Source organism: Acinonyx jubatus, chromosome B4 (genome assembly GCF_027475565.1).
Source record: "Acinonyx jubatus isolate Ajub_Pintada_27869175 chromosome B4, VMU_Ajub_asm_v1.0, whole genome shotgun sequence".
Classification (NCBI taxonomy): domain Eukaryota; kingdom Metazoa; phylum Chordata; class Mammalia; order Carnivora; family Felidae; genus Acinonyx; species Acinonyx jubatus.
In genome coordinates this window covers 44,120,690-44,143,323 of record NC_069387.1, presented here as the reverse complement: position 1 = coordinate 44,143,323, position 22,634 = coordinate 44,120,690, and the positions used below count along the sequence as shown (strand labels likewise).

General features: G+C 38.1%; 1 protein-coding gene across 2 annotated transcripts in view; it reads left to right on the top strand.

The window, feature by feature from the left end:
* Positions 1-1,517: 1,517 nt before the first annotated feature.
* LOC106965724 (killer cell lectin-like receptor 2) overlaps positions 1,518-22,634 on the top strand; it is a 32,288-nt gene continuing 11,171 nt past the window's right edge. Inside the window, exons 1-6 of one of the 2 annotated variants that reach the window (XM_027035564.2) lie at positions 1,518-14,131; positions 14,568-14,604; positions 15,751-15,867; positions 17,429-17,518; positions 18,677-18,883; positions 20,780-20,922. In XM_027035564.2, the coding sequence (XP_026891365.1) occupies positions 15,753-15,867; positions 17,429-17,518; positions 18,677-18,883; positions 20,780-20,922 (555 nt within the window). In that variant the 5' untranslated portion in view covers positions 1,518-14,131; positions 14,568-14,604; positions 15,751-15,752. The remainder of the gene's footprint in view (positions 14,132-14,567; positions 14,605-15,750; positions 15,868-17,428; positions 17,519-18,676; positions 18,884-20,779; positions 20,923-22,634) is intronic. The other variant, XM_015061806.3, reaches the window with a different exon arrangement.

Genomic DNA, 22,634 nt, shown 5'->3' with positions numbered 1-22,634 from the left:
ATTTGTGAATATTGAACCAGTCCTATAGCCCAGGAATGAATCCCACTTGATCATGGTAAATAATTCTTTTAATATACTGTTGAATTTGATTTGCTAGTATCTTGTTGGGAAGTTTTGCATCCATGTTCATCAGGGATATTGGCCTGTAATTCTCCTTTTAGTGGGGTCTTCGACTGGTTTGGGTATAAAGGTAATGCTGGCTTCATACAATGAGTCTGGAAGTTTTCCTTCTGTTTGTATTTTTTTGGAACAGCGTGAGAAGAATAGGTACCATGACTGGTTTAAATGTTTGGTAGAATTCTCCTGGGAAGGCATCTAGCCCAGGACTCTTAAATGTTGGGAGATTTTTGATAACCAGTTCAATTTCTTCACTGGTTGTGGGTCTGTTCAAGTTTTCTATTTCTTCCTATTTGAGTTTTGGTAGCGTGTGAATGTCTAGGAAGTTGTCCATTTCTTCTAGGTTATCTAGTCTGTTGGCATATAATTTTTCATAGTATTCTCTAATAATTGTTTGTATTTCTGTGATATTGGTTGTAATCTCTCCTCTTTCATTCGTGATTTTATCTATATAGGTCCTCTTTCTTTTCTTTTTGAGAAGTCTGGCTGGGGGTTTATTGATTTTGTTTATTTATTCAAAAAACCAGCTCTTAAATTCATTGATAGGTTCTACTGTTTGTTTGTTTTTGGATTCTATATTGTTTATTTCTGCTCTAATCCTTATTATTTCTCTTCTTCTGCTGGCTTTGGGGTTTCTTTGCTGCTCTGTTTCTAGTTCCTGTAGGTGTGAGGTTAGATTCTGTATTTGGGATTTTTCTTGCTTTTTGAGATAGGTTTGATTTATGATGTATTTTCCTTTTAGGATTGCCTTTTCTGCATGCCAAAGGGTTTGGACTGTCATGTTTTCATTTTTATTTGCTTCCATATATTTTTAAAGTTCTTTAATTTCCTGATTGACCCATTCATTCCTTAGTAGCATATTTTTCTTTCTTTCTTTCTTTCTTTCTTTCTTTCTTTCTTTCTTTCTTTCTTTCTTTCTATTTTTTTAAATTTATTTTTTTAAATTTACATCCAAATTAGCATATAGTGCAACAATGATTTCAAGAGTAGATTCCTTAATGCCCCTTACCCATTTAGCCCATCCCCCCTCCCACAACCCCTCCAGTAACCCTCTGTTTGTTCTCCATATTTAAGAGTCTCTTATGTTTTGTCCCCCTCCCTATTTTTATATTATTTTTTTTCCCTTCCCTTATGTTTATTTGTTTTGTCTCTTAAAGTCCTCACATGAGTGAATTCCTATGATATTTGTCTTTCTCTGACTAATTTGGCTTAGCATAATACCCTCTGGTTCCATCCATGTAGTTGCAAATGGCAAGATTTCATTCTTTTTGATTGCCGAGTAATACTCCATTATATATATATATACACACACACCACATCTTCTCTATCCATTCATCCATTGATGGACATTTGGGCTCTTTCCATACTTTGGCTACTGTTGATAGTGCTGCTATAAACATGGGGGTGCGTGTGTCCCTTTGAAAACAACACACCTGTATCCTGTGGATAAATGCCTAGTAGTGCAATTGCTGGGTTGTGGGGTAGTTCTATTTTTAGTTTTGTGAGGAACCTCCATACTGTTTTCCAGAGTGGCTGCACCAGTTTGCATTCCCACCAGCAGTGCAAAAGAGATTCTCTTTCTCCGCATCCTCACCAACATCTGTTGTTGCCTGAGTTGTTAATGTTAGCCATTCTGACAGGTGTAAGGTGGTGTCTCATTGTGGTTTTGATTTGTATTTCCCTGATGATGAGTGATGCTGAGCATTTTTTCATGTGTCAGTTGGCCATCTGGATGTCTTCCTTGGAGAAATGTCTATTCTTGTCTTCTGCCCATTTCTTCACTGGACTATTTGTTTTTTTGGTGTTGAGTTTGATAAGTTCTTTATAGATTTTGGATCCTAACCCTTTATCTGATATGTCCTTTGCAAATATCTTCTCCCATTCTGTCGGTTGCCTTTTAGTTTTACTGATTATTTCCTTTGCTGTGCAGAAGCTTTTTATTTTGATGAGGTCCCAGTAGTTCATTTTTGATTTTGTTTCCCTTGCCTCCAGAGACGATGTAAGTTGTTGTAAGAGTAAGAAGTTGCTGTGGCCATGATGAGAGGTTTTGCCTGCTTTCTCCTTGAGGATTTTGATGGCTTCCTGTCTTACATTGAGGTCTTTCATTCATTTTGAGTTTATTTTTGTGTATGGTGTAAGAAAGTGGTCCAGGTTCATTCTTCTGCATGTCGCTGTCCAGTTTTCCTGGCACCACTTGCTGAAGAGACTGTCTTTACTCCACTGGTTATTCTTTCCTGCTTTGTCAAAGATTAGTTGGTGTCATCTGCGAAGAGTGAAAGTTTGACCTCCTCCTGGCCAATTTTGATGCCTTTTATTTCTTTGTGTTGTCTGATTGCAGAGGCCACGACTTCCAATACTATGTTGAGTAACAGTGGCGAGAGTGGACATCCCTGTCTTGTTCCTGACCTTAGGGGGAAAGCTCTCAGTTTTTCCCCATTGAGGATGATATTAGCGTTGGGTCATTCATATATAGCTTTTATGATCTCGAGGTATGATCCTTCTATCCCTACTTTCTTGAGGGTTTTTTATCAAGAAAGAATGCTGTATTTTGTCAAATGCTTTCTCTGTGTATATTGAGAGGATCATGTAGTTCTTGTCATTTCTTTTATTGATGTGATGAATCATGTTAATTGTTTTGTGGATATTGAACGAGCCCTGCATCCCAAGTATAAATCCCACTTGGTCATGGTGGATAATTTTTTTAATGTATTGTTCTATACGGTTGGCTAATATCTTGTTGAGGATTTTTGCATCCATGTTCATCAGGGAAATTGGTCTATAGTTCTCCTTTTTAGTGGGGTCTCTGTCTGGTTTTGGAATCAAGGTAATGCTGGCTTCATAGAAAGAGTTTGGAAGTTTTCCTTCCATTTCTATTTTTTGGAACAGTTTCAAGAGAATAGGTGTTAACTCTTCCTTAAATGTTTGTAGAATTCCCTTGGAAAGCCATCTGGCTCTGGACTCTTGTTTTTTGGGAAATTTTTAATTACTAATTTGATTTCTTTTTTGGTTATGGGTATGTCCAAATTTTCTATTTCTTCCTGTTTCAGTTTTGGTAGTATATATGTTTCTAGGAATTTGTCCATTTCTTCCAGATTACCCATTTTATTGGCATATAGTTGTTCATAATATTCTCTTATTATTGTTTTTATTTCTGTTGTGTTGGTTGTGATCTCTCCTCTTTCATTTTTGATTTTCTTTATTTGGGTCTGTTCCTTTTTCTTTTTGATCAAACTGGCTAGTGGTTTATCAATTTTGTTAATTCTTTCAAAGAACCAGCTTCTGGTTTCATTGATCTGTTCTAACGTTTTTTGGGTTTCTATAGCATTAATTTCTGCTCTAATCTTTATTATTTCCTGTCTTCTGCTGGTTTTGGGTTTTATTTGCTGTTATGTTTCCAGCTCTTTAAGCATAAGGTTAGGCTGTGTATCTGAGATCTTCCTTCTAGGAAGGCCTGGATTACTAAATACTTTTCTCTTATGGCCTTCTTTGCTGCATCCCAGAGGTTTTGGGTTGTGGTGTTATCATTTTCATTGGCTTCCATATACTTTTTAATTTCCTCTTTAACTTCTTGGTTAGCCCATTCATTCTTTAGTGGGATGTTCTTTAGGTTCCAAGTATTTGTTACCTTTCCAAATTTTTTCTTGTGGTTGATTTCAAGTTTCATAGCGTTGTGGTCTGAAAATATGCATGGTATGATCTCGACCTTTTTGTACTTGCTGAGGGCTGATTTGTGTCCCAGTATGTGGTCTATTCTGGAGAACATTCCATGTGTGCTGGAGAAGAATGTATATTCTGCTGCTTTAGGATGAAATGTTCTGAATATATCTTAATTCCATCTGGTCCAGTATGTCATTCAAAGTCTTTGTTTCCTTGTTGATTTTTTGATTAGATGATCTGTCCATTGCTGTGAGTGGGTGTTGAAGACTCCTACTATTATGGTATTACTATCAATGAGTTTCTCTATGTGATTAATTGATTTATATATTTGGGTGCTCTCACATTTGGTACATAAATGTTTATAATTGTTAGGTCTTCTTGGTGGATAGACCCCTTAATTATTTTTTTATTATTTATTATTTTTTATTTTTTATTTTTTAAATTTTACATCCAAATTAGTTAGCATATAGTGCAGCAATGATTTCAGGAGTAGATTCCTTAATACCCCTTACCCATTTAGCCCATCCCCCCTCCCACAACCCCTCCAGGAACCCTCAGTTTGTTCTTCATATTTCTGAGACTCCTCTATTTTGTCTCCCTCCCTGTTTTTATATTATTTTTGTTTCCCTTCTCTTATGTTCATCTGTTTTGTCTTAAAGTCCTCATATGAGTGAAGTCATATGATTTTTGTCTTTCTCTGACTAATTTCACTTAGCATAATACCCTCTGGTTCCATCCACGTAGTTGCAAATGGCAAGATTTCATTCTTTTTGACTGCCGAGTAATACTCCATTGTACATATATATCACATCTTCTTTATCCATTCATCCATCGATGGACATTTGGGCTCTTTCCATACTTTGGCTATTGTTGATAGTGCTGGTAAAAACATGGGGGTGCATGTTAGACCCCTTAATTATGATATAATGCCCTTCTTCATCTCTTGATTGAGTAGGATCTTCTTTAACCTCCATGTACTTGGAGGCTTTCCAAATTTTTTCTTGTGGTTGATTTCAAGTTTCAAAGCATTGTGATCTGAAAATATGCATGGTATGGCTCAGTCCTTTTATATTCGCTGAGGGTTGTTTTGTGACTCAGTATGTGATCTTTTTTGGAGAATGTTCAACATGCATTCAAGAAGAATGTGTATTCTGCTTCTTTTCAATGAAAAGATCTGAATATACCTGTTAAGTCCATCTGGTCCAGTGTATTATTTACAGCCATTGTTTCCTTAGTGATATTCTGCCTAGATGATCTTTCCATTGTTGTAAATGGAATATTAAAGTCCCCTACAATCATGATATTGTTGTCTATACATTCATTTATGTTTATGATTAATTGATTCGTATATTTGGGGGTTATTATGTTCGGGGCATAAACATTTATAATTGTTAGCTCTTTTTGATGGATAGACCCCTTAATTATGATATAATTCTCTTCTTCATCTCTTGTTATAGTCTTTGTTTTAAAATCTAGTTTGTTTGATATAAGTATGCCTACTCTAGCTTTCTTTTGACATCCTATAGCGTGATAGTTGTCCATCCCCTCACATTCAATCTTCAGGTGTCCTCAGGTATAAAATGAGTGTCTTGTAGGAAGCATAGAGATGCGTCTTGTTTTTTTATCCATTCTGATATCCTATGTCCTTTGATTGGGGCATTTAGTCCATTTACATTTAGAGTGATTATTGAAAGATGGGTTTAGTTTCATTGTGTTATCTGTAGGTTTTGTGCTTGTGATGTTGTCTCTGGTCCTTTGTAGGTTTTGCTGCTTTCCACTCATAGAGTCCCCTTCAGGATGTCCTGCAGGGCTGGTTTAGTGGTCATGAACTCCTTCAGTTTTTGTTTGTCTGGGAAAGCCTTTATCTCTCCTTCTATTCTAAATGACAGCCTTGCTGGAAAAAGGATTTTTGGCTGCATATTTTTCCTAGTCAGCACACTGAATATTTCCTACCACTCCCTCTGGCCTGCAAGTTTCAGTGGACAGGTCTGCTACTACCCTTATGTGTCTACCCTTGTAGGTTAAGGTCTGATTGTCCCTAGCTGCTTATCAGAATTCTCTTTTCGTCTTTGTATTTTCTCAATTTCACTATGATATGTCATGGTGTTGATCTGTTTTTGTTGATTCTGAAGGGAGTTCTCTGTGCCTCCTGGATTTGGATTCCTGTTTCTTCCCCAGATTAGGGATGTCTCAGCTATAATTTGCTGAAATAAACCTTCTGCCCCTTTCTTCCTCTTATGGAACTCCTATGATATGAACATTATTTTGTTTCATTGAATCACTTAGGTCTCTGATTCTCCCCTGTGGTCTATTAATTTCCTTTATCACCTTTTCTCAGCTTCTTCCTTTTCCATAATTTTATCTTCTATTTCACCTATTCTCTCCTCTGCTTCTTCCATCCTTGCTGTCACTGTGTCTAGTTTATTTTGCATCTCATTTACAACATTTCCTAATTCATCGTGACTATTTCTTAGGTCCTTGATCTCTGCAGCAGTATATTCTCTGCTGTCTTCTATGCTTTTTTGAAGCCCAGCTATTAGTCTTATGGGTACTATTCTACATTCTTGATCAGATATGTCGTTTCTATCTGTTTTGAGCAATTCTCTGGCTGTCATTTCTTCTTGGAATTTCTGTTGAGAAGAATTCTTCCCTTTCATCATTTTGGCTAGTTTTCTGTGCTTTACATGTTTTAATAGCTTGTTATGTGTCCTGCACTTGCGAGTACTACTATATTAAAAAGGACTGTCCAGGGTCTGGCACTTCAGGAAATGTTTTTGGAGTGTGTTATGTGCACTCTGTTGTTGTGCCTTGGCTGCTGTATCTCACTACTTCTAGTGGTGTATTGGACCGTCCACCAGGTATGCTTTGATTTTTCATTGAAGCAACCCTGGAAAGGAGGACAAGGTGGGGGGAAGAAACCTTATTGCAAACTAAGAGATAAATGATTAGGGTGGATAGAGAGACCAGTCAGAGAATCAAATAATTTATAGGGCTTAATCCAGAAAGAGATGAAAATAAAGAAGAAGGAGATACAGAAAAGGTATAAAAAGAATATGGCAAAAGGTCTGATTACACAAACAACCAGACCAAGAAAGAAAAAAAGAGAGAAAAAAAAAAAAAAGAAAGAAAAAGAAAAAATATGCATAATAAGAATCGACTAAAAATCAAATCAGAAACTGTAAGTCTGAATCCATGGGAGGAGGAAAAAAATTAGGAGAGCAGAAAGATAAGGCAGGGAAAAAGAAGAAAAAAAAGAAGAAAAAAGTAATTAAAAAAAGAAAGAAGAAAACAACAACAACAACAACAAAAACAGACTCACATACAAAACCACAGGACAGTTGTCCAGTGGTGCCTTGGACCCCGTGGCTGTGCTCGTCTGGAGGAGGGGCCTACTGGTTCCGTGAGTGTCAATCTCACTCCTGGAGAAAAGCCATTGCTAGCCTCGGAGGGGTGAGGTTTGGTGTTAGGGGGTCCTGCCTCCACTGGGTGCCCCCTGCACTGGGTGCCGCTATCTTGTTCCCTTAAGCCCCACTGTGTTGGTGACGGGGAGGAAAATGGTGACACCCTAGTCCTCCCCCTGCACTGGGTGTCTCGAAACACACTGTTCAGGCAGCGCTCTCCAAGCAGCATGGGCGGGAGCAGGCCGGGTTTGTCCGGCTCCCCAGTCTCCCTGCGTCCCGGGCACTCTACTGGGATTCAAAACTCGGTGGCTTAAAGGATCCCTCTCTGCACGGACCCAGAATAGCACTACTCCGCCCGGTGGACAACGGGCCTCTGGCTGGCGCCTGCAGCGTCTTGTTCTTGAAGCATTAGTAAACCCTCTTCTCACAGCACTGCATGGAGGGGACAGCTTTCTTGCAGTGCGCCCCCAGAGCATTACCAAGCCGGGGGCCGGCTCTCCTCCCCACCAGGTGCACGCAGGGCAGCCCGCAGGCAGTGGCTCTGGTCCGGAGATAGTCCTGCAACCCTGAAATCTCCGATCTTCACTGCTGGGCTGCTTGCAAAGTAGAAACTGTCTCTCATCTCTCTTTGTATTCTTGTTTTCTGGACCGTGGTCCAGAAAGGTTTCTCTCTTGTCCAAATACAATCCCATACTTCCATAGCCTCTTTCTGCTCCTTTTGTTTCTCCACCGACGGGGTTACCTCCCTCTTCCTTGCCTCCGCAGCCACCCGATTGGTCTCTCCCAATTCTCAAACACGCACCTCTGAACTGCCAAGCTTCTCTCTGGCTCCTGGAGAGGTTCCAGGAGCCTGGATTCCTGGAATTCCAAGTGATCTCAATACTGCCGAGTTTGAGGGAGGAGGGAAGTTCTGGTATCCCTCTTGTTGACTCCTCCCTCTTGATTAAATTTAGGTAGCCAGTGTCCCTTGTGGCTCTCCTTTGGACAGTGTAGCTCTAAAGCACGTCTCGGTAGCCTGTTTGCCTTGGAGTACCGTCTGGTCTTTTGCCCTGCATAAACACGTATGAACACGAATGGCCATCCTCTTCAGGTTTGCCCTGGAACGTCACCCGATCTCCACGGTGCCAAGACTATACTGTCATCACCTGCTGGTCTCTTACGAAAATAAGCATATCTTCTTAAGTTGCAGACCTTGGTGGATATGCAATGTAAAGTCATGTTATAATTTTCTTAGACGTCAGTCTCCAGGAGGAAGGGAAAAACAAATTGCTCTTTTAACCTTCTGTAGGGCCACAATTTTTGGTTGCTCCTTGAGAGAATCTTTATTCTGAGTCTCCTGAGGAAGACATTGACTAAAATGGTGAAGATTGAGGGAGTTGGCGGAAATAGTCCTTAGATTAAAAAAAGCCTCTAATGTATTAACTCTGTTTTCATTCTCTGACTTCCCTCTAGCGCTGACTCACTTGTAATGCTCTGTCTCCACTATCTACTGTGTTTCCCATATTCAAACCAAGACTAGAGGATAGGTCATTAGGATAAATACTTTGTATTGTTTCTGGCTTTCATGTACCCTGTTTGAACTGGCTCTCCTTGATGGTAAGTTGCTAGCGGGCAAGGATCACTAAAAACTAAATTATGTGCTAATTTTATGTGAAACTAGATTGTTATAGCACTCAGGTCAGCAGATACATGTTCCCTTTCCCCTCTCCCCATAAAAAAGAGACCTCTTACAATAATCAGAGTCATTTCCCAAGTATTGGTTCTGTGCCCTGTCCCTCCTTTTGTTCCTTTTTGGGATGGAGTGTCACCACCCAGCACCTAGCACAGTCTTTTCCATAGAGTAGGTGCTTTGTAAAAGTTGATTGAGCTTGTTGTCTTTTGTACTTCCTGCCTTCAGATTATGTGTCTTTGTAACTTAGTCTGAGGTGGAAGAGACTCATTTCTGTCACTGTGCAAACCTTCCAACTGCCATGAATTTTGCATACACACATACCTCTGCCACAGAGCTGTATATTCAAATTCCTCGGAACAAGATGTGTCTTTTGGATGTGGTCCCACTGCGATTCTAATTTTCTCATGTATGGTCCAAGTAGAGCACTTTAACTTTGTTCAGCCAAGGAATAGATAAATGGCCCCGCAAAGAGGACCGGCGAGAATTCTTTATTTTGAGTTTCTAGGTTTTGCATCTCTGCTTCTTACAGTTAAGAGTACATGCGGATACTTCATCAATGTCAGACTGAGTTTATTCATGTGGACATTTTTAATGTAAATGAGAGCTGAGATTATTTTGTGTATCCATCATTAGACCATTTTGTTTGAGACCTGTGAACATGGGTTGTGCTGTAAGTTCAACCAGCGATCCCTGTGATTTTTTTTTTTAAAGATTTTTTGGGGGGGAGCAATTTTCGGTTCACAGCCAAATGAGAAGAGGAAGGTACAGAGATTTCCCTTATACTCTAGCTGCCCACATGCACAGCCTTCCCTGTTATCAGCATCTCTCAGCAGAGTGGCACATTTGTTATATTGGATGAGTCTCCACTGACACATCATAACCGCCTAAAACCCATAGTTTGTTTACATTAGGGTTCACTCTTGGCAGTGTGCGTTCTGTGAGTTTGGGCAAATGTATAATGACCATATATCCATCATTCTGGTCTCAGAGCTAGTATTTTCACCACCCTAAAATTCCCCTGGGCTCTATTCTATTTCTCCCTACTCTCATCCCCTGGCAACTGCTACTCTTTGTATTGTCTCCATAGTTTTATCTTTTCCATAGTGTCATAGTTGGAATCAGACAATATGTAGCCTTTTCAGATTGACTTCTTTTACTTGGTAATACACATTTGAGTTTCCTTTATGTCTTTTCATGGTTTGATAGCTCATTTCTTAGCGCTGAATATTCCATTGCTTGGATGGACCACGGTTTATCCTTTTATCTAGTGAAGCACCTCTCAGTTGCTTCCAAGTTTTGGCAATTGTGAATAAGGCTCCTATACACATCTATGGGCACTTTTAATAGTTGGCTTCTTAGCATTGTATGGTAATGAGCTAGAATAGAAAATCCACAGGATTTAATAAAAATAAAGAGCAAAGGTAAATGAATGGTTTGAGGGTGAGCTTAGAGTCTGAACTGTGTGATATAGTGGAGGGAACACTAATTCAAACATCTAACTTCTTAATTATGCCACTACTTTGCAGAGCTATTTTCCCTTCAACCCATGAACAGACTTTATCCTTTAGTGACACAGAACCCAAATAGCAACCTGAAATCCTTTTTTTTTCTTTTCCCATAATTTTTTCATGCTTACTTATTTCCTGAGATGGTCTTCTCATTTAGGTATTTAGAAATTGGAGGAAGGATGGGTACTTTTTGATTGACTGCTGGAGGGCAATTGGGCCAATATAAAAGATTTTGACTCTAGAGTGTTAGAACAGTTTTTATTGTAAAGACAAGAAGGACAAATGAGGTACTAGTTAGGGGAACAGGAACCTTCAAATGAAGTCTTTTGAGTTTTTACAGCAAGAGCCAGAAGTTGCTCAGTGTCATAAAGTTTAGGCATTAAGTCTAACAACCGTGGAGGTGGGAATCTTGGCTAGGTGAGGTCCACTTCTCAGGAGAGGGAGGAAGACCATCTTTTCGTAGGAGCTAGTGTTTATGCTAGACATACTTCACGTTCAAGAGGAGAAACAGCATGCTTCTGTGAAATGATAAGCCGCTGAGGTTTGACGGTGTGACCAGAAAGCTGGAAAGTGTGACTAGAAGCCGTGATCTAAGCTCCTAGCTGACAAAGTGAATACTGTCAGTAGGGGTTGAGGTAAGTTGTGTGGTTTCCCGAATGGAAAAAGGCTTTGCAGCCAAGCAGGCAGGAAGTAAGTAAACAAATGCTGTGTATATACATATGTTTTATGTATTATGTGTCTTTTGAGCAAAAGTGAATTCAGAAGACCTCTCACTGGCTTCTCTCTAAAATGGAAAAATCTAGATTTTATAGTCAATTCCTCTTAACTCGAACCCCCTTGCTCATCAAGCACACATGTAGGCATCGTATCTCTTGTCTGTGCTGCAGTTACGATAAGGGACCAGACAGACGTGGTAGTCACAGAGTTTACGTAGAGAAGACAGGCAGGTATGGAAGTGCAAAAAGGTAATCTGCAGCTGTCTAGGCTCCATCGTGAGAACTCTCCACCCTTTCATCAGCTATAAGGATGTAAATCAAAACAGAATAAAGGCTCAGCATTACTAGTGTCTCCACAGGGACAGGAAAATATAAATAGCTAGATCTGAGGGCACAGAATGGTTTTTCTAGGGCGGTAGTAGGATGCCGCCCACATTTTTCCAGTACTAATGTGCCTGCCTGCCCCTTCCCACCTCCTTTCTTCCGAGCGTCTACACTCCAAACCTCACATGTTAGGACAGAGAAACTAGCTCAGCCTGTCAGGACTTCTGGATCGCAGTCCTGGCTTTTCTGCTATTTATAGAACCTTGGGAGAGAGAGGGAAAAAATGACTATTTATTTTGAAGTCTGAGAAATCCTATCTGTAGTGCTAATCTCATTGAAGTCTTCCAAGTCTATCAAGTGAGTGATATTCTCATAGGACATGGGAGGAAACCGGCTTGAAGATCGCAAGTGACTGGTTCACATTTTTGCAGCTAGAAAGGATTTGAACCTTGGACCTCAAATAATAATATTTAACATGTAATGAGTGCCTACTGCGTGTTTACCAGGTCTGGTTGGCACTTGATAGACCCGGTCTCACTTAACTCTCATAACAACCTGAGAAGGCAAATATTCTCGCTATCTTACTATGATGAACCCGACGTTTTATAGGAGGGTAGTTACTTGCCCCACATCTCACAGGGAAGCTAGTGCTGGTATTTCAAGCCACCTCTGCCTGCTTCCAGAATTCATGCTTTGTAGCATGAGGTTTGTTGCAAATCCAAGCCCTTCTGAATCCATATTCTGTCAGTGCTTTATATTCAGTCAGGCCTGATTTTAAACATGGGTCAAGACTTAGCAAGAACGTGGGTGTTGGCAAGTCAATTAACTTCTTAACGTTAGTTTCTTCATTTGTAAAATAGGGACAGTAATAAACAGCTCTCAGCATTGGAAGGTTTTGATATGGTTGGATGTACAGTGGGTCCTCCAATAAATGATAGTGTCTCTCTCTGCCACTTTTTTGATCACCATGAATATTTCTCCCACCCCTGCTCCCAATGTTCTCTCAGCAGAACTGGTTTTATTTATTTATTTATTTACTTATTTATTTTTGGCACTAGGATAGAAGGCTAAGATCTTTCTCTGTTTGGAGATGAACAAAGTCGAACCAGGAGTGGGGTAAAGACAAGAAAATGCCCAGCAGCATGTATTCTTGAAGTGTCCAGAACCTACCCATGCAACTTTGCTTTGTCTTATTGAATTAAATTAGTCTCTGGGAGGTATTTCAGCTGAGTGCCTGCACATGATGACAAGTGGTGATTCAGAGATTCAGGACTGCTTTGGGGACAGCCAGGGACCAAACACTGGCAACATAACCTAGACATGGTGGTCCTAGCGGTGAGAACAGTCAGTAGCTGTGTTTGTAAAGTGGCATGGAAGTGAGGTGGGCAGCATGAGCAAACTGAAGAATGAGAAATCCTTCTAAAGGACAATGCTTTGGTTGTGGCTCGACGTGGTAAGGGAAAAAAAGAATAAGCAAGGAATTTGGTCAGAGTCGGGTGAAATAAGGGTGAGTTGTCTCTGCATAACCAATTTCTGTTTCTCATCCCACCTCACTCCTCTCTGCCACACCCCACGTTAACCATAATCATGTGATGTGAAGGGCAACGTCAGTTGGTTTCATAGATCTGTATGTCAGAAGACTGACAAGGACTGTATTACATGACAATGAACTTCAGGGAGATTTGGGTATATTCTGGTAAGGTCTGACTCATAGAAACAGTTGCAGAGATGAATTTCCTTTAGCTGGAAGGTTGAAGATCTTCACGAAGTAAGGTTCATGCACAAAACTCAAATGGAGGAATACTTCAATAGTATCTCTTCTTAAAAGATCAAACGTGAGCATTTTCTCACACACCTAGTGATGTACAAATGGGAGCAACTTCACTGGAAGGCATTTGGCAATATGTATCAAAGTTCTTTAATGTATCGATCCCATAATTTTATGTTTAAAAATTTTTTCTAAGACAGTATTCAAAAATAAGGCCAAATATTTTTTATGTTAGCAAAAAACATGTAAACCACCCAGATGCCCAACCGTAGGGGATTGCCTGAATAAATTGTGATATAATCTGTCTGGGTAATGACTATATATGGTTTTTAAAATCACATTGTAGATAAATATTTTTTAAATGAGGAAACATTTATTAGGAAATAATCAAAAACATCATGTATGGAACGATTCCAACTTTGATAATAAACCCAGTGTGTGGATAGAAAAACTAGAAGAATATACGTCAAAATTTTTGTAGTGGAATTATGGACATGTAAAAACAATTTCTAAAATACATTTATCTGTAGTACACATAAATGGAAAAAAGAAATAATACATTTTTTTCAAATAGCAACATGGAAGACAAAGTTTCTAACAGGCTATTTAAGAGTTAAAGAATTTAGTTACTTAGAACTTAGAACAAAACTGTGTTCATTTATATGTTCAGTCCTCAAATAATTGATTTTGACTGTTATTTTGCAAAGAGTTCGAAGTGGTTGGTTAGTTGAAATGGAGGAAGATATACCTCAACATCAGCCTTTTGATATAATTTCCTTTCACCACTTTGGTCAAGAGGAGGGGCACTAATTTTTGTAGTGTGAGCACCATTCAGAGACAATTCATTTCTGCCTTCTGTCTTATAGTCCTGACGCACACAAGGGATCCAGGATTGGAAAGGCCAGCTTCTTCCACCGCATTTCTGGATCAGTGTTCTCCACCTGCATCACTGCCTGGCATAGACACAGGTAACTTTTGCTTTTGCTTTCTCATATCTTTGTTATCTGAGTATCCTACTAGTCCCACTTATAAAGAAAAAATTCTCAGGAAAAAAGATGCTGGGAATATGGCATTTTATTACAAGTGGCTTGGCATGGATACAGGATTGCTAGAAAAGAATTTTCTAATGATCACATCAGAACTGCATGAACTCTAAAGGATGTGAAAACTACTGCAGCATTCACGGGAAGCTATTTTCTTTTTCTCAATATGCTGCGTGTTTTGCTTTATGTTGAGTTACTTACATACTATCCATCTTAAAGGACTGAATAAGTGAAAACACTCCTGTTCCTTAGGAAATTAGGGAAAATGTGAAGAAGTTAGAAAATTTTAGAAATTAATTAAAAAATTGAAAAAGGATATAGTTACATGTGCAATTTGTTTTCCACGTTTTCTGCTCCTTAGATATCATCTCTTCACACTGATTAATATAAGAACCAAGGTAAATTTTAGATGTTTACTATTTAATAATTTCTTGTTATATTGATATTAATATAGCTCAAATCCTTTATGGATATTAACTAATGACTGCCTATTGACAAATTTTATTTTCACAGAGGCTTCTGTGGCAACATCATACACTAGAAAATTATTTCTAAAATTCAAATATACATGGAATCATTTGGGATTAAAAATACAGGAGTCTTGGCTCCAACTAAGAGATTTTTTTAATCGTTATTTTTTAATTAATTTATTTTTGTTTTGAGAGAGAGAGCACGTGCAAGTGGGGGAGTGGGGCAGAGAGAGAGAGAGAGAGAGAGAGAGAGAGGGAGAGAATCTTAAGTAGGCTCGATGCTCAAAACAGAGCCCGACATGGGGCTACCTGGGATTATGACCTGAGCCAAAATCAAGAATCGAATGCTCAATCAACTGAGCCACCCAGGCACCCCTAAGAGATTTTTATTCCACACACCTTGCATGGGGCACTGGAATCAGATTTTTGAGCAATCTGTGATGTTAACCCTTAATAATTCTTTTGCAGATGGTTTATGGGATGTATTTTGGGAAACACTCTAGTAGAGTCATGTCATAACTGAAAAGAATGCAAGAACTTTGTAATATTTATATATAGATCTGAATGTGTATATTAAGGCTTTTTAAGGCAAGATACTTATATTTTTTCAGAACTTCAGAAACAGAATTTTTGTTTTTTGAATTGATAGTTTTAAAACGGTCTCAGTAATTTACAATGGTGCCTCAAATTTGCCCAACATTTGTATATGCACATTGAACATTTGGAGTTAAATTGGCTGGGTGAATATGACTCAGCCTATTAAGTGTATTGGTAGATTAAAAAAAAACACCTTTCTGTATTTCTAATCATAATGGCAATAATCACTAGAAGTATAAATGAGTTTAACAGAAATATTGAAAGGTTTTCGCTTTCCTATATATATCAGGCTCAGTCCACATGCTTTGTGCACTTGAAGGAGTTAAACACACCTCCCCTTACACATACAGATACACACACACACCTCTAGGTATGTTTCTTGTATATTTCTATAGACTGATACTGTAATTTTTCTTTTGAAAGAAATCATCCTGTTGTGAGGTTTTAATGCAAAACATGCTTCCCTTCTTCCTGTAGAGATGAGCGATCAGAAAGTGATTTATTCCACCCTGAGATTTCTTCAGTCTCCTTCAGAGTCACAAAATAGAATAAGGCCAGGTAGGACTCAAAGGCCTGGGAAAACTGATGACAAAGGTATGTGTCTTAAGCATCTCTTTCAAACTTTGACGTTTGAAAAAAAGTTCCTGTCTGTCCTTCAGGTTCTCAAATGGTGATAGGAAATGATAATGGCGTAGGTAGCAGAGCAAGTCTTTTTTTTTAAGTTTGTGAGAATGGAGAAATTGATGAATTCTTTTAGACTCATAAAGCCAATAAAATGTTTTTATTCAAATTTCTGATCAAGAGGAATTTTTGAGGCCATTAAAAGTGAAGGACAGATTACAGTCTCAAGAAAACACTGCATTTCCTAGAGAGATAAAGGTCTTAGAGACTGCTTGAAAAATGACAATATTTGTTAGAAACAATGTTTTTATTCAGATAGAAGGTGTTTTAGGTGTCTTAAATATTTACCAAACCTTAACAGCAATGAAGAAACAGAAAGAGCATTCATTTTTTTTTCTGTTCTCTTTTCTGTTCTACCTTCAAATATTGTCACGAGCTCTAAAATGAGAATGATTTTACTGTTTTAATTTAGTGACAGAGATACAGTTTTCAGATCAAGGACCTCAAAAATAGGAAGCTAAATATAATATTGTCTAGGGAAAAATAGAATTGATGAAAAAGAAATTTGATTTCTAGAAATTAAAAAAAAATTTTTTTGATGTATATTTATTTTTGAGAGAGAGAGACAGACAGAATGCGAGCAGAAGAGGGGTAGAGAGAGGGAGACACAGAATCCGAAGCAGGCTCCAGGCCCTGAGCTGTCAGCACAGAGCCCGATGTGGGGCTGGAACTCACAAACTGTGAGATCATGACCTGAGCTGAAGTCGGACGCTCAACCAACTGAGCCACCCAGGCCCCCCTATTTCTAGAAACTCGTTTAAGGATAGATCCCAATCACATTTCCAGCTTCAGAATATCCACTGTTGGCTACCAATTCCTCAATAATATTGACTGCTTTTTTGTTCCTCTTCATGATTAGTTGTGATCACAGGAAAGAGTATACAATGTCCGTGTGGATTCTTATAAATGTGTATTATGTCTATTGCCTTCTGTGCTTCTTTTTGAAAACTTGGTTAGATTTTTTTAAATTGAAGGATAGTTGACATGCAATGTACCTTAGTTTCAAGTGACAGCATAGTCATTGGACAGCTCTCTATTTAGTAAGGGAAGTACTTTTAAAATCCTATTGGACTGTTCTTATGTGTAGTGTTTCTACAGTGGGTGTATATCAGTCAGAAGTCTGAGACCTTATTTTTATTTTTCATAAAAGGGGAGAGGGGCAGAGAGAGAAAGAGAGAGAATCTCAAGCAGGCTCCTTGCTGAGCCTGACACAGGGCTGGATTCCATGACACTGGGATCATGACCTGAGCCAAAATCAAGAATCAGATGCTCAACTGACTGAGCCACCCAAGCGCCCCAGAAATCTGAGACTTTAAAACTGTAATTATTAGGTTATGAATTTAAATCAATTGGTATGATATGTTTTTGTAAAAATTTTAGGGAAGATTGTCTCTTTGTTTCAAATGGTATCCCAGGCTAAGGTTAGTAGGGGCCATGCTCTGCCCCTGATAATTATCTTTCTTTTTATTTAAAGAGTTTTCAGTGCCATGGCATCTCATTGCAGTGATTCTTGGGATCCTCTGTTTACTACTATCGGTGACAGTTGCAGTGTTGGGGACAAAGAGTGAGTAATTGAAATATATCCTTCAAGCCTGAGTAATAGCAGGGAACACTAATTGTGCAAATATTAATTGTGCTCCATTAATTGTTCCCCGACTCCCATCAGGGAATGTCCCAGGTGGCTCTTTCTGGGTGATTTTTTCCATAGACATGTCACAGTGCTATTTTCATGTTACTTACCTATTCCAGTGACTCTGTGGTTCAGTGAGTTGTCTTACTGTGTATAGTACATGATAACATTCCTCCAGTTACAGGACTTAGTCATATTCTGACTTTTGAGTTTAGATCACTGTGATTCTTAAACATTCTTCAAGAAATAGCTGTTCAGAAGAAATTATGACTTTCTTGTGATGTTTTTTTAAGTATTTAATGAAGATATAGTTTAGTGGAAAGAGTGATTCTGTACATGGACATTAGATGATCTTGAATACAACTTTTTAAATGTTTTTTTTAGTTTATTTATTTATTTTGAGAGAGACAGAGACGGCGTGAGTGGGGGAGGGGCAGGGAGAGAGGGAGAGCGTGAATCCCAAGCAGGCTCCGAGCTGCAGAGCCCCACATGGGTCTTGAACCCAGGAAACTGCAAGATCATGACCTGAGGCCAAAACAAAGAGTCAGATGCTTAACTAGTTGAGCCACCTAAGTGCCCCTTAAATTCAACTGTTATCTTTTATTTGAATTTCTTGACATTTCTCGAGAAAATTACTAATATGTTACACTCAGATAAATGTACATATTTAAATCTTTCTCTCTTTTCTTCTGTGGATATTCTATCTCCTCCAATAACAATGATGCTATTTCCTTATGTGTCTCAGCACAGTTTTTCATGCTCAGATGTGTTGTTAAAAGTTGATTGACTGATTTTTACTTTGGTACCTATTTATAAATGATGCACTAACTTTTAAAAAGAAACAAAACCGAATTATAAGGTGTTACCATCATAATTTTATTTATTTATTCTACACTCAGGTTACTAACAGTGTGAAATTTGGTGGTTCCATTTCTATGATTAGTTTACTGAGGTGTTACTTTCTAAATGTCAAATTACTCATTTAAAGTAATGAAATGGGTTGGTTATCAAAGTGAGACTTTCCTTTGTCTTACATTTTAACAGTTAAGCCGTATGAGTACTTTTATATTATATCTATGCTATTAATTTTAGTTTTTCAGTATATTCAAGAAAACCATCAGCAGAGGGAAAATATAAGAAATTTGAGTCAAGAGTACCAAATTGTGCAAAATGACAGCTACTTCAAGGAGCAACTTTTGACAAATAAGATTTTGGAATGTAACAGTCGTGAAAATGAAAGTCTTCAGCAGAAAATGAAGCAGGATTTTATAGAAAGGACATGCCAGAGAAAAAATATAGGTATGGAGGGAAGGGAAGATTGCATGATTTTCTTTTATTTCTTCCCCTCCCAGAAGGTTTGAGGCTAAATAGACAGGTTTACGATCTATGCTAGTGATCTAGGTTTACCAGGCAACTTTTTATTTCTACTTCTGAGGTAATATGAGTGTTCGGGTTTGCCTGTATCAAATATGAGACTGAGACTCCAGGAGCCATTTGGATTAGTAGGGCTCTATATTTCCCCCAAACTCAATGACAAGCCCTGCATTTCTACTGCTCCCAGAAGGTGAAATCGTGTGTCAGCTTCCCTGAAAACTTGGATCATTTTGGACCTGTGGGCAAATTAGGCACTCCGCTTTGTTGCTGACATGAAATATGGAGGCTGTAAGTAAAAATGTACTTCGGCTAAAATGGGCACAATGCCTTTCATTTGGATGCTCTTGGAAAGGTGATTGTGTGCGTGTGTTCCCATTCTGCCTTGAGTTGAGATATTTGGCCTGTATGCTCTCTGCAGTGCTCCTGCAAGTTTTGCCTAAGTGTTGATGTTTGTGCGACTCGGTGTGATAATACCGTTAAAAACATCCAAGAGATAAGAATATTACATTTCACATAATAAACTCTGTTATCATGTATAATGGTGGAATGAACTGACCTGGTTAATTAACAACTATTAAATATTTGTTTAGGATTTGGAGTTTACAAAGATTTTGCATATTTAATATCATTTCAATATGGTAGGTTGTAGGAATTTATCTTCTCTGTTATTAAAGAATCAACGCTATTTCAAAAATTTGATACATTATAAAATATATGAGGAAAAGAAAAAAATCCCAAAGAATGTTTCTTTTATTTAGAAGACATTCCAGAATCTTTTTTTTTTAATTTTATTATTATTATTATTTTTTAATGTTTATTTATTTTTGAGACAGAGGGAGACAGAGCGCGAGTGGGGGAGGGGCAGAGGGAGAGGGAGACACAGATTCTGAAACAGGCTCCGGGCTCTGAGCTGTCAGCACAGAGCCAGATGCGGGGCTCGAACCCATGAACCGTGAGATCATGACCTGAGCTGAAGTCGGATGCTTAACTGACTGAGCCACCCAGGCGCCCCCAGAATCTGTTTAAAAACTTACTTTTATTGTTTTAAAAACAGCTTTCTTGAGGTATTATTAACATGCAAAAGTTGCACATATTTATTGTATATCATTTGACAAGTTTGGACATATGCATATATCTGTAAAATCATCCATAATCAGGGTAATAGACATATCCATTACCTCCAAAAGTTTTCTCATGTCTCTCTTTTTGGGAGTGGGTAAGAACACACAAGATTCACCCTTTTAACAAGTTTTTCAGTGCACACTTCAGTATTGTTAACCAAAGGCATTTTGTTGTACCACAGATCTTTAGAACTTAATCATCTTGCACAACTGAAACTGTATACCCATTGAACAAAAAACTCCTTACTTCCCCCTCCTGTAGCCACTGGCAACCACCTTCCACTTTCTGTTTCTCTGAATTTGACTATTTTTTGTATCTCATGTAAGTGGAATCACGGAGTATTTGTACTTCTGTGATTGGCTTATTTCATTGAGCATAATATCCTCAAGGTTAATCCATGCTGTTGCCTATGCAGGATTTCCTTTTTCTAAAGGCTGAAGAGTATTCTATTGATTGTATATATCACATTTTCTTTATCCATTCATCCATTGAGGGACACTCGAGGTTGTTTTCATATCTTGGCTGTCGTGAAGAGTGCTGCAAGGAATATGAGAGCTATCTCTTTGCATTCCAGAATCTTGATGAACGTAATATTGTCATTATTGATGATACTAAGATTTTACTTAGTTATGGAGGGCTGATAAATATATGGCTCTGCTTAATGGAATAGCAGGTCATGTTTCACCTTATATGTTGCAGGCAAACTCTACGAAAGCCACTGGTCCTGTTGTGGAATAAAGTGTTACTATTTTATTCCTGAATATAAAAACTGGAAGGGATGTAAACAGACATGCCAAAGCTATAATTCATTTCTTCTGAAGATAAATGATCAAGATGAACTGGTAACATGGACTGTTACATTCACTTTTATTTTCTTGCACCAGGTCTCTTACCCCTGGACCCAAGATAATGAGGATGTGGCAATCCAGACAGAGGGAACTTCAGTTATCCTCTGGGTTGTATCTGTTGAGTGAGCACAAGTTGTGTAGTTAAGAAAGTTAAGGGTTCTGGAAAACCCTGCCTACTGATGGACATATATGATGCTGCCACTTACTAAGCATTCCTATATTATCTATTCATGATGACCATTAATATTTCTAAAATGGAAAACCCCCTTGAAGATTCACTTTGGGGTTTTGCATTCATTTCCTTTTCTAAGGCATCTTCAGAACAGCTCCCTGAAAAGCATGGCTCTCCTTCAATGGAGCTCTTAACCCTTTGGTATTTGCAGCCTGGAAGCAGTGGTTATTTATCCTTCTAAGGTGGCAACTAAGTACCTGGAGGCAATCTGATCCAGTAGGTACTATTAGGAATCCAGGAGCCAGACTGCCTGGTATCAGGCAAAATCCAGTTCTGCCACTTTCTAACTAAGTGACCTTGGGTGAATTACTTAGCGTCTGGGTCTCAGTTTTTCCAGCTGCAAAATGGAGATAATAATGAGTAACGTAAAAGTGGTAACAGTTTTACGAATTAGCCTAATGGTGATTTTCATTGCATCTGTACATCACATTTATTTGATCAATATTCTAATATATTGTATCGATGTATATATTTTTAAAATGAATTGTAAAAAGAGAAAATAAAGTGACAATATCAAAATTATCTTTTAAATTTATTACCAATAAAAACCATCCACACACACAGAATGTTTTTTACTGAGAAATGTTTTCAAAGATCAGTCTGAAACCTCTACTTATCACTTAGGAAAACAACACAAAATTTATATGCAAATCTAATAGATGTTTTAAATCACAACATAAAAAAAATTTATGATATGAAGTCATAAAATTATTTTTGTTTGTTGCAGTAAAACCCACTTAAATTTAAACCTATATTTTAAAATACACTCACACATTTGATCAGACATTATATGCCACTTTGATATATTACATTTTTTGACATAGCAAATATTTCCAAATACTACCCCTTTTCCCTTCACCCTTTCTGACTACTAAACTATAGCAAGCCTTTCTCAGCTCTGATGCACAACTTCTTATATATACTTCTTATTTTAATAAATTTGTTTTGAAAATTCCTTTCTTCATCTAAGAATATGTAATGATCACTGTCAGTATCCTTAAATATTTTTCTGGAGCATGATTTTGAGTAGTTTCATAGTGTCATAAATTATTTAACAAGTCTATTGTTAGATACTTAAATTTACATTTTTTTCGTGTTTTAAATAATTCATGAGACTGGCAGCCATTTTTGTTTTTTATTCTATTAAAAAAATTTTTTTTAAAGGAATGCTCCATTTTTTTTTTTTTAATTTTTAAGTTTACTTATTTATTTGAGAGACACAGACACAGCGTGAGTGGGGAAGGGGCAGAGAGGGACAGAGAGAATCCCAAGCAGGCTCAGAGACTGATGCGGGGCTTGAACTCATGAAACCACAAGATCATGACTTGAGCTGAAACCGACAGTCAGATGCTTAACCGACTGAGCCACCCAGGCACCCCAAGAGTTCTCCATTTAATTTTAATTTTAATTTTAATTTTAATTTTAATTTTAATTTTATTTGAGAGAGAGAGAGAGAGAGCATGAGCAGGGGAGG